The 19,161-nt window shown below is 34.9% G+C and overlaps 1 protein-coding gene across 1 annotated transcript; it reads right to left on the bottom strand.

Moving 5' to 3' along the window:
- Window positions 1–16,031: 16,031 nt before the first annotated feature.
- LOC104878320 (uncharacterized) lies at window positions 16,032–18,333 on the bottom strand. The gene is made up of 2 exons (XM_059738463.1): window positions 16,519–18,333; window positions 16,032–16,338 (listed from the first exon to the last, which is right to left on the bottom strand). The coding sequence occupies exon 1, from the start codon at window positions 17,974–17,976 to the stop codon at window positions 16,573–16,575; it is 1,404 nt and encodes a 467-aa protein (XP_059594446.1). The 5' UTR covers window positions 17,977–18,333; the 3' UTR covers window positions 16,032–16,338; window positions 16,519–16,572.
- Window positions 18,334–19,161: the final 828 nt, after the last annotated feature.

Here is a 19,161-nt window from a genome sequence, read left to right as displayed (position 1 = left end):
TCTGGTTGATATTTAGATATTGTCATGCTTCTTCTTCTGGGAGTCGCCTATTTGATGTGTAGGTCTGATTCAGTTGTGTTCGGATTACCAGGATCGTGAGTTTGATGATGATTGATTTGGTGTCACCTGATTTTTGACCTATCATACCTCTGGTGCCACACTAGGGCATATCCCATTTCATTTGGAGGTTAATGGATCCTCACGGACTTGCACGATCATCACTTACTGGATGCTCACTGAGACGTAGACATGATCGTTACCTTACGGAGCCCCTGAGATCCACCCAGCCAGGTCCGCACTTCTCGACACTTGGATGTCATCATGCCTCTCCATCTGGGAGGTACATCTTGGATATGTGTGCATGATTCAGTTATGGATTCGGACGACCATTGTTACATGTTCGATGACAGATGATTTCATGTCGCTCGATTTCTGACTTGTCGTACATCCGATGCCCATACTGGGTCATATTTTCCATTTCAGATGAGATTTACGGACTTTCATGGAGGTCACATGTGCGATGATGGATGATTTCATGACATTTGTTCTTCGGACCTGTCGCGCACCTGATGCCATACTGGGGCATATTCCGTTTCGGAGGATCTTTATGGATCTTTGTAGAGGTCACATGTTCGAGGATAGATGATCCCATGCTATCTGATCTCCGACCTATCATACATTTCGATGTCATACAGGGGCATATTTCGGTTCAGATGAGATTTACAGATCATGGGGGAGTCGCGTGCCTATCCTTATTTGGCGAGATGTATGCAGAGATGATGATATATTCGCTATCCTCACGATGATTCCTTAGTGGAGCCTATCGAGAGCCATCTAGCCAGGCATGGATGACCTGAGCCCATCTGATTTTCCGACATGTTACATTCTCGATGCCACACTGGGGCATATTCCCCATCATTGATCGAGATTTATAGATCCCCACTAGTTTACATGATCATCCACGGTTATGGGATACGCGTCAGGTCGATGTTCGACTTCATTTTGTCCGGATACTCCGAGGAGCCTCTCTTGAGTCATTCAGCCAGATTCATACTCTTTTATATAGTCACGATTCCTGGATGGAGTTGTCTCTGGTGCCTGGATTTCCCGCGTCATCATCTCAGAGGGGTACATATCAGATCTGTTACGCGTCCCATTGGTGTTATTCTCGGGTCATCGAGACAGATCGGGTACATCTGATGTCATACTGGGGCATATTACTTTCATTTAGCCCTGGAGGCGATCGTTCTTTCACATATCCGTTACAGTTTCCATCACTCAATCAAGATATATTGTATTCGCCTCACTGACCATTATTCCTGAGCTCTTCATCGATATGAGCTCTCAGCAGAGCGTCGTTCGAGACTTGTAGAGTCCCTTTCAGCCATTTCCAGCGGATTGAGATTTGCAGTGGCATGCCACACTGGGGTATTCTCCCGTCTTTGAGTACATCGGCTGTTTTGCACATCTTTCTCACTACTCAGTCCATTTATTGATCTTTGCGAGTCGTCATACCGGGGCATACCTCCTTTAGCATTTTTCTATTGGGGCATCCCCCCACAGTCATTTACGTTTGGGGCATCCCCTCACTGCCATTCACTTTTGGGGCATCCCCCCACTGTCATTCACGTTTGGGGCATCCTCCCACTGTCATTTACGTTTGGGGCATCCCCCCGCTGTCTTTACGTTTGGGGCATCTCCCCACTGTTATTTACGTTTGGGGCATCTCCCCACTGTTATTTACGTTTGGGGCATCCCCCCACTGTTATTTACGTTTGGGGCATCCCCTGCTGTCATTTTCGTTTGGGGCATCCCCCCACTGTCATTTTTGTTTGGGGCATCCCCCCACTGTCATTTACGTTTGGGGCATCCTCCCATTGTCATTTCGTTAGGGGCATCCCCCCGCTGTCTTTACGTTTGGGGCATCTCCCCACTGTTATTTACGTTTGGGGCATCCCTCCACTATCATTTACGTTTGGGGCATCCCCCCATTGTCATTCCGTTTGGACCATCCCCCCACTGTCAGTTTGCTTAGGGCATCTCCCTTTGTTTCAGATTTATCACCACCGTAGGTCTTCACCTATGGGCCTTATAGTTTAGTGTTTAGAGTTAGCTTTTTGGTTTGGCTTTCAGAGCTATTATTTTCTCAGTTTATCATTTAGAGTTAGTTTTTTTTTTTTTTTTTTTTTTTTTTTGTTTGGCTTCCAGAGCCATTATTCTTCTAGTTTAGTGTTTAGAGTTAGCTTTTTGATTTGGCTTACAGAGCTATTATTTTTTTTCAGTTTGACGTTCAGAGTCACCATCATCACTTTTCAGTTTCGGCGTTCAGAGCCATCATCGGTTTTCAGATCGACATTCAGAGTCGCATCCTAAGTTTTGGCGTTCAGAGCCATCATCGCTTCTCAGTTTTGGCGTTCAGAGCCATCATCGGTTTTTAGTTTTGGCGTTCAGAGCCATCACTATTTTTAGTTTTGGCGTTCAGAGCCATCACTATTTTCAGTTTTGGCGTTCAGAGCCATCATAGCTTTTCAGTTTTGGTGTTCAGAGCCATCACTATTTTCAGTTTTGGCGTTCAGAGCCATCATCGCTTTTTAGTTTGGCGTTCAGAGCCATCATCGCTTTTCAGTTTTGGCGTTCAGAGCCATCACTATTTTCAGTTTTGGCGTTCAGAGCCATCACTATTTTCGGTTTAGGCTTCCAGAGCCATCACCATCATCTTGCTTAGGCCTCCGGAGCCATTACTGTCATCTTGTTTAGGCTCATAGAGCCATTACCGTCATCTTGCTTAGGCTTCCAGAGCTATTACCGTCATCATCGCTTTTCAATTTTGGCGTTCAGAGCCATCATCGCTTTTCAGTTTTAGCGTTCAAAGCCATCATCACTTCTCAGTCAGCATTCAGAGCCATCGACATTTCCAGTCTTGGCGTTTGGAGCCATCATCATCACTCATCCATAGCCATCATCGCTTTTCAGTTTTGGCGTTCAGAGCCATCACTATTTTTATTTTTGGCGTTCAGAGCCATCATAGCTTTTCAGTTTTGGCGTTCAAAGCCACCATCATCTATTTTCAGTTTTGGCGTTCAGAGCCATCATCGCTTCTCAGTTTTGGCGTTCAGAGCCATCATCGGTTTTTAGTTTTGGCGTTCAGAGCCATCACTATTTTTAGTTTTGGCGTTCAGAGCCATCACTATTTTCAGTTTTGGCGCTCAGAGCCATCATCGGTTTTTAGTTTTGGCGTTCAGAGCCATCACTATTTTTAGTTTTGGCGTTCAGAGCCATCATCGCTTTTTAGTTTGGCATTCAGAGCCATCATCGCTTTTCAGTTTTGGCGTTCAGAGCCATCACTATTTTCAGTTTTGGCGTTCAGAGCCATCACTATTTTCGGTTTAGGTTTCCAGAGCCATTACCGTCATCTTGCTTAGGCTTCCAGAGCCATTACCGTCATCTTGCTTAGGCTTCCAGAGCCATTACCGCCATCACTATCATCTCGTTTAGGCTTCCAGAGCCATTTCTATCATCTCGTTTAGGCTTCTAGAGCCATCACCGTCGTCTCGTTTAGGCTTTCAGAGCCATCACTATCGTCTTGGTTTGGCTTCCAGAGCTATTATGTTCTCAGTAGCATTTAGAGTTAGCTTTTTGGTTTGGCTTCTAGAGCTGTTGTTTTCTAGTTTAGCTTTTAGAGTTAGTTTTTGGTTTGGCTTCCAGAGCTGCTATCTCCTAGTTTAGTGTTTAGAGTTAGCTTTTTGCCTTGGCTTCCAGAGCCGTCGTTTTCTCAGATTAGTGCTTAGAGTCGGCCTTGTCATCCAAAGTCACAACTCCTGGCGTTCATATCCACTGGCTTGGTGTATCTTGCCTTCATGGTTTTATATTGTCCCTCGGTTTTTCCTCACTCCGTTATCCTGTGCTTATCGCCTATTCATCTCGTAGTCCACATAGGGTAGTCCCCTTTGGGCGCATTCTTGCTCGTACTCCAGGGTGGTTCGATCGTTACTCATCTTTGACGTTGATCTCTTGGGTCACTTTTAGAGACATCTTAGAGGGAGTCTGGGTCCTCGATGCAGCTTTAGAGGTGCCTTGAGCCTCTTAGGATTTTAGAGCCTTGAGTGAGTTTGTGTTCTACTTGTACCTTTTGGGTTCGGGGGTCTTTCTTTGTTCTTCGATAGAGTTCACTTCATTTCACTCGCTTTTCACACTTCTTTTTCACTCTAGTGTTCACGTTCCTTACACTCGTGAACTCTACCGAAGAGGGGCATATTTGTAGACCCCCTTAAGAGAGCAAAGACGTTTAGTTTGTTTTTAAGGGATTTTTGATGACATGGGAAGGATAATATCTCGCCACTTGGAGGAGCTGGCGACACCTAGGATAAGTGAGTGGGGGCCCCCTTTTCTGCTGGAGGAAGCCAGATTGGTGGAAGGAGCAAGTCAAGATCGGCCATGCTGGTGGTCAGAGGTGCCATGCTTGCTGAGTGAAGCAATAGTGGAGCCGGTAGTGGCTTGCGGTAGAAGATAGAAACAAGAGGAGAGATTTTCTTTTGGGGGGTAAAGGAGAAGGAGATAGAGATCTGGAGGAGTGTTGGGGGCTTCAGAGACGAGTCATAGCTAGAGGGAAAGGAGAGAAGATTCTTCGAGCTTGAGGGAGAAAACAAGCGAGGTATGACTGCCATGGATCTTTCATTTTCTTTATCAGTATACAGCTTCATTCCTTTTTCCTTTATATTTTCTATGACTTGTTTGACTATATGTTCTGTCTTATGATTCCTCTTCGGATCTCGGATTTCTTGGCGGTTATCTTGCATATTTTCCTTGTGATGATTTGAGAATAGCACGGCTCTGTTTTAGTCGGTGTTGTGCATCAATAGTTGCTTTGTTTAGTTCTTATCTTCTTGGGACATATTCTAGTTCACCCACCTACAACCAAGCCTGTGGATCTAAACAGGAAATATGGCTTTGGTTGTTTTGTTTGTTTCATTGCTTTATGTTTTGTTTTCTCTTTTGTGTTCTTCTTCTTCCCCCCGTTTGGATGTCTACCGGAGGAGAGCTGGGCATATGAATATAAGGCGTAAAGAGTTTTTTTTTTGAAGTGCTTATGCGTATGAGGTTCCAGACGAGATGAGTTCACAGGGCTCTCTGGCACACCTCTTTAGAGCATTTCTCATGCATGAGTCTTCGACACAAGCCAAGAGTATGATTGGTAAGCAGGGTGGCAAACAGACCATAATCAGTGCAGCATATGTGTTTCTTGTGGTTATTTTGGGCATTCTTGGGTACGGGGCTGCATTGGAGTCTTAATATTTGAGGACCGTTTTATCCACTGATTTCTATGAGTAGTACATCAGCAAGGAACTCCTCTCTCTAAACCTTCCCGTATCCATAAACCCACTTCTCTCACCACCCTGTTATCCATGTCTTAGCTGTTTCCTTGTCATTTTACCCACCCACGTGCATGCTCCGGAAATCTGGTCCTTGCACCCGAGACACCCAATTCCTTCCCTCTGAGATCACTTCTCTTTTCGGACGAATTTGGATCATCAGGAATGCGCCATAGCGACCATGAGAAACCTGATTTTTCAGTGATTATTTGAGTTTTGGGGACATCTGGTTTGAAGTATTGGAGGAATCATAAGTGGAGCCGCTGCTTGTCAAGATGAAGTTTATGAAGCTTAGACCACAGCCAGACTTCTTTCAGAACTAATGGAAACAGTGTTAGACATGTAGTATCAAAGTTGGCAATGGATTTTATGATTAACGTAGGAGGGTTCATGCTGATGGAGCTCCCGATTCAAAGATGGATGTGGCTGTAAAGCAGCTGGAATGGGTTCCTTGGGCTGAATGATAGCGGCCTGAAGCTTGGTCCAAGGTTCGATAAAATGGGGTTCGGAGCTGCGAAAGGGGTTGGGTTTTATCCAGATGTCGGCGACGTTGCTCTTGGTGGCGACGGCACTGGCAGCGGCGGCGGTCCGGCGTCGTCTCGTATATGCAACACGTAGCAGCTAAGCGGCGAGGAAAGCGGATTCGTTTATGGAGACTGTTTTGCATGGACCCCCCCTCAGGCCCATTTCCAAAGCCCCCTTGCCCCACTTACTTTCATGCATGCAGTCGGTGGAGAGTGTCACTCATGCATATATATTGGCTTATTTGTGCAACCTCTCCATTCTCAATATCAAGATTCAATCCTCACCCTTTTTAACTTTCAAATCTAATTGTCAAAATCTTCATTTTCAAAGTTTAGTTTCCCAAAATCCTTTCTAATTTTCAAGAGTTTCTATTTCATAATGTTCTTTTTTTTAGCTCCCCAATTCCAAAGCCAATTTTCAAGATTCAAGATTTTAATCTAAGTTCCGAAACTCCAATATCTTCCTAAATTAATTTTCAATTTTAAATATTCAACTATTCAATTTCATACGTTTAGATATTATGTTTGTCAATAATTATTTTTATCCCATATATATTTATTCATCTCATTAAAAACAAAAACTCCATTCTTCAAAAATCTGAATTCCAAATCTAATTTTTAAACCCCTAAAAATTCCACTATTCTTCTTTATTCATTTAAATGTCACTTTCCTTTAACAGAATTGTCATCCTATATTTATTTATTTATTCAAAGTCCAATTCTTCAAAAACTTGATTTCTTAAATTAATTTTCAATCCCGAAATTTCCACTATTCAATTTCACTCACTTAAAAGTAACGTTTGTTAATTATTATTATTACTCCATATATATTCATTCATCCTCTTCTAAGATTCGCACTCATTAAAGTCCAATTCTTTCAAAAATCCCATATTCTAATTTAATTTCCAACCCTAAAAATTCCATCATTCTTTTTATTCCGTTTAAATATTATTTTCGTTAATTGGTATTATCATCCTGTACAAGTTTACTAATTTACAATCCAATCCTTTATAAATCCGATATCCCAATTTAATTTTCAAACCCCTAAAAATTCCATTATTCTTTTTGTTCCATTCTAAATGATCATCTTCATTAATTAATATTATCATCCTATATTAGTTTATTTATTCAAAATCCAATCCTTTAAAAAGATCCAATGTCATAATTTAATTTTCAATCCTAAAACTCTACTATTTGGCTAAATGTTATTTTCTTTAATTTGAATTAGTATCCTATATTCATTTACTTATTTAAAGTCTAATCCCTCGAAAATCTTACTCCCTAACTCAATTTTTCAATTCTAAAAATTCCGCATTTCGCTCAAATCTTGTTTTCATTAGAATTATCCTTCCCTATTTACCTATCTATTTAAAGTCTAATCCTTCGAAAATCCTGTGCCTTAACCTAATTTTTCAATAATTCGTTTAAACCTTATTTTCATTAATTAGAATCATTATCCTATATTTATTTTTAGTAATTTAATCTTTCAATAATCCATTTAAATCTTGTGTTCATCAATTGGAATTGTTATCTTATATTCATCCATCGATCTAGTCTAATCTTTCAAAAATCCCATGCTTAAATTTAATTCTTCAAATATTCGTTTAAATCTTATTTTCATCGATCAAGATTATTATCCCATATTCATCCATTCATTTAAAACCTAGTTCTTCAAAAATCTCACGTCTTAATTTAATTTTTCAATCCTAAAAATTCTACAATTCGTCTAAATTTTATCCTCACCCATTAGAATCATTATTCCATATCTATTCAAAGTCCAATCTTTCGAAAACCCCCTGTCTTAATTCAACTTTCGATCCCAGAAATTCCATTATTCGTCTAAATTTTATTTTGGTTAATTAGGATTCTTGTTCCACATCTATTTATTTTATATAAGATCCAATTTCTGAATTAAAACTTCAATCCCAAAAATTCTACTACCCATTCTTTATTCGCCTAAATATTATTCTCGTTAATTAGTATTATAATCTCATACCTACCTATTTATTCAAAGTCTAATCCTTTAAAAATCCAACGCCCTAATTCAAATTTTCAATTAGAAAGATTTCACTATTTATTTATTTATTTATTTTATTCGTTTAAACACTATTTTTGTTAATAAGTATCATTATTCCATATTTGTTTATTTATCTATTTATTTCAATCATTAAAATTCAACTCTTCAAAACCGGATTTCCAAATTTAACCTTTAGACTGGAAAATTTCCACCATTCACTTTTATTCATTTACATATCATCTTTGTTATCATTATTATAAATTCCACGTTTACTCATTTCTTTCTTCTAAAAATTCCAATAATTAGAGTTCAATTATTCAAAGGTTCGACTTTCAAACTTAATTTTCAAAATCCCATTATTCACTTTCATCCATTCAAATATCACTTTCGTCAAAATCTGATTTTCCAATTTAATCTTCAATCTCACAAATCTCACTATTCACTAATTCATCCGTCTAAATATCGTTTTGATTAATTAGTAACATTATTCCATACTTACCCATTTATTTCTCTTAAAAATTTCAATCATTAAAGTCTAATTCTTCAAAGTTTCGATTTCTAAATTTAGCTATTTGAAATTCCAATTGTCCTATCTCCGAACTTAATTTTCAATTTCCCATGCTCCAATTCCTGTATTTATCCCGCTACTTATTATTATCATTACCATTATCATCTCATTCATTATTTCTATAAAGTCTGCCTTCGAATGATTTCTAAGATCTCCAATTTTTATACATCAACTTTCATAATTTCCACGTCTCAAATAACTTACGATTCTGATCCCTTTCAAAATTTAACTCCCATATTCTCGATTTTCGTAACCTAATTTTTCTTAAAAATCCCAAACTTTCAAATAATTCTTCAAAATCCCAATTTTCTTTCAAATTTAGTTTATAAAAGTTCTCATTCTTACATTTAATTCCTAAGAATCCAATTTTCAAATAATTTCTAAGTTTCTGATTCTCAAATGAATTTCAAAAATCCAGTTTTCTTTTGAACAATTTTAATCCCTGTTTAGTGATGCATGTGATATGTTTTGTGCTCTATATGGTGCACTAACTCTCTTTATTGATAGCTCATGGTGGCTCGTTGCCCAGGTATGTACCCATTTTCCTTTTAATCGTTGTCTATGCATGTCTCGATTCTTATGTGTGAACGATCATTCAGGATATTCATTGACTTACTCATCAATTGCCACGTCAGCTTCATTTTATTAGTAGAGACCCGACTTTAGGGACTTAGAGGGGTGCTATGGTCTTCACCGTACCTTCCCGATAAGTAACCTGACCCCCGAGCCCGATCCGGTTTTTCGTAGATCACCTTTTCCAAAATAAGGAGTCGCACTTAGGGTTTTCTTTCTTATTTTATTTACCCTTTCAAAAATAAAACAAAAATAAGTGGCGACTCCAAGTCATTTTCAAATAATAAATAAAAATCAATTTTTCAAAATAAATAAAAATTGAGCTTGCCATCGAGTGGGAAACGCATGAGCCGAAATGCTGGGTCCACAATATTTTAAAATATTTCTCATAATTTTTAATTTAAAAAATGCAACTAATGACACCCATAACTCTAAATCAAAGTTGAGAAAATGTTAAATCATATTCGGTTTTCAGTAGTAAGAAAAAAATGAAATGTTAAGAGCTTCTTAAAATAGTTTTCTATGGTTCAAATTAAAAATAAAATAAAATTATATTACTTAGAATAAAAAAAATAGGAAGCATAATTGACATCAGAAAATCAGTTTATATATTTTGATTTTAAGAAAAAAAAAAGTGTTTTCATATAATATCTTTTAATTATTTTTTATTGTTTTTACTTATTTTTTTAATAATTGTTTTTAAAAAATAATTATACAAATATATAAAATAATTAAAAATAAATAAAATATTATATATAAAAAATATTTTTGAAATATATTAAAAAAAATTAAATTAGGTTAAAAATATTTCAAGATTCAAAATAGGTTTTGTTATATAAAATATCAAAAAATAGTTTTTCAAAATTATTTTTAAAAACTAATTTTCATAATTATTTTCGAAAACATTACCAAATAGAGTCTAAGGTTCCGGTGACTATTTTTTTAAACAATTATGAAAATGGTTTTGAAAAACAATTATGAAAATGGTTTTGAAAAACAATTTTCAAAACCGTTTCATGAAATTTTATAGAATAAAAATATCTTTAAAAATTTGAAAATTTTTAATCTGTTTTTGATATTTTTAAATATATTTTTAATTTTTTTGTATATCAATAACTTTATTTTTAATCATTATACATATTTATATAATTATTTTTAAAATAAATGAAAACAATTAAAAAATGTTATTTAAAAATATAACTTCTGTTATTCAAAACATAAAATAAAAAACAGTTTTTTATTGTCAAAAATGTTTTTCTATTTTTTATTCTAAAAATTTAAAAATTGAAATATGCTAAACAACTCTTTATATTTTCTTTCTCACTACCCTTATATGTCTAAATGTAAGTTTAAACCTATATTCAATTGCAATCCTGTGTCTTGGAATTAAAAATAATTAAATTAAAAAAAAAATAGTGATTGGTTGGAAACTTCTTGCTACCATTTTGAAGGTAAAGCAATTTTGCTTTTAAAGTGGATAACGACAAAATAGAAAGGTAAGTAAATATAAAAACTCATCATATCACTTAATAAGATATTAAGAATAAGAAGACAAAGTGCCTTTGTTGTCCTTGGAAGACAGCAAAGAAATTTCGCTCATGGGTAGTTCATAGTTGTAAAAAGAGAGTTCAAAACTAAAATATATATATATATATATTTTAAAATTTGAGCAAAAAAATGTATAGAATTTCCATTTTAATATGTTAGAAAGGATGATAATAGGATGTGTTTTTTTTTGGGATATTCATTTTACCCTTAATGAATTAGGTTTGAAATTAAAATAAATGAATTTTGAATAGATTTTTTTTTTAAACCGGAGGGTTTAAGGCGGGTTCGGGCATTACCTTGTCCCACCTTTATTATATATAAAATTATTTTTTTAAAATAATTTAATTTATATTTTATTTTCCTATTTATATATAATAATAATAATAATAATAATAAGTTATAAAAAATATATAATAATTTAATTATCTATAAAAACATATTTATTTTTCATGTAATAAAACAAAATTTTAAATAATTTTAAAAACTTAAAAAAATTAAAAAATTTAAATATGGTGAGGTGGATATGAAAAATATTTCATGGTCTCATTGTTTAACTTTTTGAATGGGACAATAATAAAAATTATTTTGAATAAACATGACTTATCATCCCTATGTTAGAATCGTTTACTTATATTTTTTCATCTCAATTTTTAAATTTTTATTTTATTTTCTTTCTTTTTAATTAAATATTTTTTTACTATTATTATTTTTATAATCAAGTAATTATTGATAACATGATACCACATTGGTACGTTGAGTGATTTGGTGTAAATATATCAATATCGCTTAATAACAATTTTTCATTTCCTAGTAGGTGATTCATATATTTTATTCTCTTGAAAATTACTTAACTTATAACATCGAAATCATAATTTTGTTTTATCTTTTTAATCAATATTTTTTAAATCGATAAATATAATGTGAGCCCTTTTTTTTTTTACGTGTGGTCTATTCAATGATGAAACTCTTTTAATTTAAATAAACATTATTTTTTCTTTAGTTATAAATTTTAACCAATAAGAAGTTCGAGGGTGAAGTTATTATGTTATAAAATATAATGTAATTTATTATGCGTAAATAAATATTGTAGAAATTTTTACACATCAATTAATTGATGTATACAAGATAAAAATAAAAAAATTGTATAATAATAGATTATTAATGATAATATTTCAAAATTAATTATTATTTTTTTAATATTAATTTTATAAAATATAAACATAATTTTGTTTCATATCTAATATTAAAAAATATCTATAGAACCATAAGCATAGTAGGGGTGACAGGGGACGTGCTCATACGATTTGTAAAATGGTATGATCCACTCGATGATTGTTGGAAACTTTCACTCCTCTATATTCTAAATTTGTATTTCTAGGAGTATTACAATTTGCAATTCAAACTGTCTCTTATGAAGCCTCTATTGGTCTTATTTTTATTATACGGCTTGTGAGTGTATTTGGATCTACGAAGACAATCACTTGGATGTTCCCCTAACCTAACTTGGGAATGAATTAGAGGGAATTGCAAGAATGTTTGTTTCTCGTATCTCAAATTCCTAATAAGAATAATTTTTTTTGTAATAAATATTGTATAAAATAATTTTTAATTTAATATGTTATAAATATCTCTACAATTATTCTAAATTACAATGGAAATGAATTATAAAAACTATACAATACGGACGTGAGGAAGAATACGAGGCGGCAGTTAAAGAGAATTCTTATCGATAATTTCCTAATAAAAAATAAAAGGAAGTTTCTCATTATTATGGAAGGAATAGTGAAGTTCTTATCAGTTATTTATTCAAAATATTACTATATATAAAAATCTATTTCCATAAGTCAATACGTGAAACAAAAGTTTACCTTTAACGAAGCACCTAAAGCCCAAAACCCAATGGAAATTACTGAAGCCCAAAAACAAAGGCCCAGATTCAAACCCAACTCAAAATACTAAAGCTCAAAATTCAAATGAATTAATCAAAACCCAAGTTCCAAATTAACTTATTAAAGCCTAAAGTCCAATTGAAATAAAAAAAAAATTAGTTTAACATTAATACACAACCTTACAAAATAATTGATATGATAATTTTATGATTTTATTAACATTAATATACACGAAACCAATATATGAAATTAAAATTTAGATATAATATATACAACCTTGCAAAATTAATTCATGATTAATTTTTTTTTTTTATCATTATTATGCAAAATAAAATAAACTCAACATATAAAAATGAAATTTTGATTTAAATTCATGCAACCTTAAAGCATTAGCGAAGGTTGAATTAAATGTTAATTTATTATCACAAACTTAAAAAATTTGAATGCAGGAGACAATTTAAGGAATTTTACAACAAAAACAATAAATTTACGATTATTTATAAACTAAATAAAAAAGGGAAGAGAAAACAAGTTTTAAATTTTATAGTGGTTTTACCTGATTCCGATATAAGTTTATGTCCCTTTAGTTTCAACTATTTTGAGATTGTCACTATAATTAGAGTTTTTGTCGATTAAAACCTTCAAACTCTTATACTTAGATTATGATTTCAATGGATGGTTTACAAATTCCTTCAGGCACAGCTCGTTTTTTTAAATCTCTCTTTGAGAATTCATAAATGATATTTTATATTTAGATTTTTTCTCCACATCGATATGATCAATTTATTGAAACAAATTCCTAGTTGAAGAATGTCTTATCCCCAACACATGCACGAAAAAAATGTTATTAATTAATGGGCGAGGAGTGAGGACCATTAGCCGCAAAGTGCAGTCCTAGACTCATAGGTAAAGGGAGGTCAAGGCACACTCACATGGGAAAATGTTATAAATATATGGTAGTTTTTGAGGAGAGAGGAGAGAGGGTGAGAGAGAGGAGAGAGGGTGAGAGAGAGGAGAGAGGAGAGAGGGTGAACGGATAAATTTTTTTAAAAAAGGGAACTCGTGTCTTGAAGAGACGAGTTCCATGAAAAAAAATATATATATTTTTTTAAGAAAATTTCCCATTTACTCAAGGGAACTCGTCTGAAGAGACGAGTTCCATGAAAAAATATATATATATATTTTTAAAAAAATTCTCAAATTTTTTTTAAAAAAAGACAATTCTTGAAGGAAACTCGTCTCTTCAAGAGACGAGTTCCCATTAAAAAAAATATATATATTTTTTAAAAATTCACAAATTAAAAAAAAAAAAAAAAAACAATTTGGAACTAAAGGGAACTCGTCTCTTCAAAAGACGAGTTCCCATGGGAAAAAAAATAATTTTTTTTAAAATATATTTTGTATTTAAAAAAATCCCAAATTAAATAAAAAAAAAAATTCCTAAAAGGAACTCGTCTCTTCAAGAGATGAGTTCCCATGGGAAATTTTTTTTTTTAAATATATTTTTTATTTAAAAAAAAATCCCAAATTAAAAAAAAAAAAAAAAATTCCTAAAGGGAACTCGTCTCTTCAAGAGACGAGTTCCCATGTAAAAAAAAAAAATATTTTTTTAAAAAATATCTATATTTAAAAAAAAAAAAAATTTCCTAAAGGGAACTCGTCTGAAGAGACAAGTTCCCATGGGAAAAAAAAAATATATTTTTTTAAATATATTTTTTATTTAAAAAAATCCCAAATTAAATAAAAAAAAAAATTCCTAAGGGGAACTCGTCCCTTCAAGAGACGAGTTCCCTTTGGGAAAAAAAAAATATTTTTTTAAATATATTTTTTATTTAAAAAAATCCCAAATTAAAAAAAAAAAAAAAAAAATTCCAAAGGGAACTCGTCTCTTCAAGAGACAAGTTCCCATGAAAAAAAAATATATATTTTTTTAAATATAGATATTTAAAAAAAAATAATAATAATAATAATAATTCCTCAAGGGAACTCGTCTCTTCAAGGGATGAGTTCCTATAGGAATTTTTTTTTTTAAATATATTTTTTATTTTAAAAAAAATCCCAAATTAAAAATAAAAAAAAAAAATTCATAAAGGGAACTCGTCTCTTGAAGAGACGAGTTCCCTTTAGGAATTTTTTTTTTCCCCAAAGAGACGAGTTCCCTTTACGAAATTCTTTTTAAATTTAATTTAGGATTTTTTTTAAATAAAAAATATTTTTTTTCCCTGGGAACTCGTCTTTCCCTTGTCTTTTTTCATGGAACTCGTCTCTTGAAGAGATGAGTTCCTTTGAGTAAATAGGAATTTTTTTAAAAATATATATATATATATATATTTTAAAAAATATATATATTTTTTTTCATGGAACTCGTCTCTTCAAGAAACGAGTTCCCTTTTTTAAAAAAATTTATCCGTTCACCCTTTCTCCTCTCTCCTATGTGGCAAAAACTACCATATATTTGTAATAACTTCTTCTACTACACTAATTTAAGCATAATTTTTTTAAATTACTATACTATTGAGAAAAGTCCCTCATAGAATGGATTACTAGACTGGGCACCTTAGTCGAGCCCAACTGGAAACTGCCAATGATTGTAAACCTAATCTCTGTTTTCAAAATCCTTTAGATGTTGATAGGACTTTCTCCTTTTGGCCCAATTATGCAGCCAAGCCTACAAACTTGTGGGCGGCCATCGTTTTGACGATTGTTGAGGAGCAGGCTTGCAAAGATGGGCCAGACTTAGGTGGTTCTCTGTGGATGTAGTTTGGCCCACCACGCGATGATCCATACTCGTAGGACTAAAGGCCGCGCTTGCCCAAACGACCCCAGAATGAAACTGACACATAAACCTAGTTATTACTTATTACATCAAAAAAACCTCGGCCATGGGAAGAAGATAGTAGCGGTATCACTGTCACCGATCCACAGTAGTTGGTTGACGCTATTGGTGAAAGTGTGGTCACCATCCTGGAGAGTGACATACGAAACTTCATGGCGAGCATTGCTGCTCTCACTCTCACCATGCACTGCTTTGTTAAACGAATATTGGAAAGACAAGGTGATGTATCCACACAACAATTGATTTTCGAAGTTTAAGCTTTATAGGATTTATCCTATATTAAAATACATGATATATATTATGAGTTCAAATTCGTCAAGTTTAAATTTTTAAGAAAATTGATGGATCAACGTGGTATTAAAATATTATTTGGTGAAAGTATGTTTATTTACGTAGTTAATTAAGCCAACATATAAGTCTAAAAGTGAAAGTCAAAAATCAAGTATAAAAATCTTATTTGATGGAAGGTCAGATGTTCTAATCAAACAGTATGTGAATATCAAAACTACATGCTTATCTAATCCAATTAGTTAAACCCTTATATAATAATAATCACGACTGTCATTGAATCTAATTAGGGAATCAAATCAGGGTTCTCTTACCATAAAATTTACGAGTAAGGTCTAGATCTCATGAGCAATCAAAGAAAGTGGGGCCTACCCCATTTGTAGTCATTTGCCAATATTCTGTCTCAATTAAAATAAAACTGAAAAAGAAGGAAAACAACTATTCATTTATGTCGGTTACATTACATGTAAAGCCAGACAGCTATGAGATTGTTACATTTTTCCCACTCTCTGGAGTCTTGAGACTCCTTTGAGTCTTGACTCTTTACTACCATCACCGACACCGCATCCATACCGTCGGCCGCCTCCAATTACAATATCCAAATCTCTAAATCGAAAACTAAATCCACTCTTAATTATTAGTATTAAGGTGGGACCCACGTTTGACACGCTTTTATTACCTCAATGCCGGCGGACGAGGATACCATGTTTCGGATCGATTTGAGGCCTGGAGATGTGTGCCGTGGAGGATCAAGGGTGGATATTAACTTATGGCAGTTTATTTATGATCCTAATAACGAACATAATTTATGAAAATAAAATAATAAAGAAAAATGGAAAGAAAGGAAGGTGGTCCTAGCCAACGAGCTCCGTGATAAGAAATTTTTTCACAGTTTCCAAGACATACCAGGGGTTGATTGGCTAGGAGCACCGAAAACAACTCGAAATTTTCATTTCTGCTTCAGTTCTGCTTGCCCTCCTCACCGCCTTCGGCTAAGTATGCCTTCTTTCTCCTCTCAGCCCTGGAAAACAGGCAGATCATGAGAAAACACGTGGCGTAAATCCCGTGAACCTTCCAATTGGTCTTGGGCGGTTGGTGGAGGACCACCCTGTGAAAAACGGCTACGTAGTAGTGGAGCCCAATGGCAAAACCCACGAAAGTTTGAAGCAGGCCCAACAACTTTGAGGTCAGCCCACAGTCGGTGGAGAACACAAGCACCAGGTACATGAGCAGCATCAAGAGGTAGAGAACGTAGCCGAGTGTTTGCAGCACCTGTAGCCAAATGTAGGTGGACTGCGAAGTGGCGTAGAAGAACTTCAATGGCTCGAGCCCAGTGACCAGTGAGGACAAGCATAGAATGGAGAAGTAGATTGAGAGGTAGACTTGGATGAAGATCAAGATCTTTTGGAGGGAGAAGTAAGCTTTGATTTTATTGAAGATGAGAGAGACGAGTAGGAGAGGTAGCAATATGAAAGCAAAAGAGATTACAGGGGCAATGGTGGGTGCGTATTTGTTGCCAACAATAGGTTTGAAACCCCTCGTGATCTCTTTGTTGGCTTTAGAGATATAGGCTTTTGAAGTTGTGGAGATTCTCTCTAGGTCTGGCATCAAAGTTTTTTGAAACCTGGAGGGTAGATCTCTGAACTCTGACACCAAATCACCATCCTCTTCTTGATCAATCCAGCTTGGTTGTGTGGGCCTCTGGATCTTCTGCTGCTTGGGTTTTTTCTCTATCGGAGGGTTCGTCTCTGAGTTCTTGCTCTTGGATTCAAGCACCACGAGTTTCTCGCTTGTTTGAGTTTTGGTCTGCTTTATGATGACGGGTTTGGATGTTTTGTCATTGGGTGTGCTTGGTTTGAGTAGATCTGAGGATTTCTTGGTGGTACCAGAACTGGACTTGGTTGAATTTGAGGCCTTTGAGGTGGAATTGAGCTTCTTGAGCTGTTTCGTGGCAGAGATAGTGGGTGTCGTTTTCGTGGAGTTTGAGGATTTTGCCGTGGAATTGAGCTTCTTTAGCTGGGCTTTGTTGAGGATAGTGGGTGTCGTTTTGGTCGAGTAAGTGGAGGGTTTGACGAGTTTGGTTTGGTTCTTGCTGGACGAGGTCCCATCGAGCTTCTTCTTTGGTTGATCTTCTTTCTGTACCTCTTTGACTAGTTTGGTTTGGTTCTTGGTGGACAAGCTAGTGCTGGGTGTCTTCTTGGGCTGCTCTTCTTTCTCAATCTCAAACACTCTCCTCCTCCCAAGAAACTGTGTTCTCCGAGGTTGGGCCTCGGAGCAGGCACAAACAAGAGTAGAAGCAAAGAGAAATAAAACAAGATAGAGCCCAAGTACCTGTCTGAAACTGAAGTACCGAAGTGGAGCCATGTATGAAATGAAATCAAGGTCCTGCTTATAGGATCGGATGGGGCTTCTAGGAAAGATATAGAACTGGAATTGGATCTAAAATTTATATAGGAGAGAGTGAGAGAAAGCAAGAGAGAGAGAGAGGCGACAAAGAGAGTGGGAGATATTAATAGTAGTAGCATATGTGAAGGAGAAATTAAAACAATGAGAAGACTTTAATGTGAAAGTTGAGGAAGATGGGATCAGTCACATGGCGCTAGAGACAAGTAGAGTTCCTACGCGGTTTCACCGGTCCCGCGCTGTGTGTCCACTACCTCATTCCCTCACTCCCTCACTCCCACTCTCTCACTGCAACAATACCATCAACTGCAGTTCTCATGAATGAAGTTAGTTTATTGGCGATTACTAAAAAAGAAATGTTTCCAAGCTGATTAGACATTCATTAAGCTGACAAATCCAATATGAATACGAACTGAATTTCCAAATATGAAGACAAATTCAACCACCCATTCTTCAAATGCAATCAATGACATGTCCTCAATAATTTACATTCCTGCTTTTAATGGTAATGTTTTCAGGTATAATTAATTCCTTCCCCATTTATAAATGAAAATCTCATCGACTGAAAAGCAAAGTGTCAAGAAAAGGTAACACTTTCATCCACGCCACCCCACCGACTGTACCAGAAGTTTTACCAACCAGAGACTTACGATTCTCGATCCCAGAATTCTTTAATGTCAAAGTATGAAAAAGTCTAGCTCGTTTTGTCCACAACCGGAACCGTGATCTCACCCGTCTTCTAAGCAATAACCAGATTTGTTAGACTCGGTTATTTCACTCGGTCTTTGACTCAGAGATGGTGCATGTCACTCCAGAGCCGTCGGATTCGTGATCTGGCAGTATGGTCAAACTTTAGAGTTACACCAATGGTTGAAATAGTTGACTTCGATGCACCTCACCTCTATTTTACTTTATTTTGCTTTCCCACCTTTAAAAAGAAGTAATAAAATAAAATACTGCACGGTTGGCCCGTGACTCGCCATTTTCTGCGTGAGTCGGCATTTATAAATTATAATTATAATCTTTGCAACATGGTTTTTTTTTTTAAATAAAAATTTATTTGTTTGAAATTTGAGGGAAAAAAAAATGACAAGTGGGACAAGTCAATAGGATCCTAGGCAATGGGCCCAAGTATGGGCCCGGCAT

This window comes from Vitis vinifera, chromosome 7 (genome assembly GCF_030704535.1).
Source record: "Vitis vinifera cultivar Pinot Noir 40024 chromosome 7, ASM3070453v1".
Lineage (NCBI taxonomy): Eukaryota > Viridiplantae > Streptophyta > Magnoliopsida > Vitales > Vitaceae > Vitis > Vitis vinifera.
Note: the sequence above shows the minus strand (reverse complement) of the source record. Positions and strands in the feature narration are given on the sequence as shown.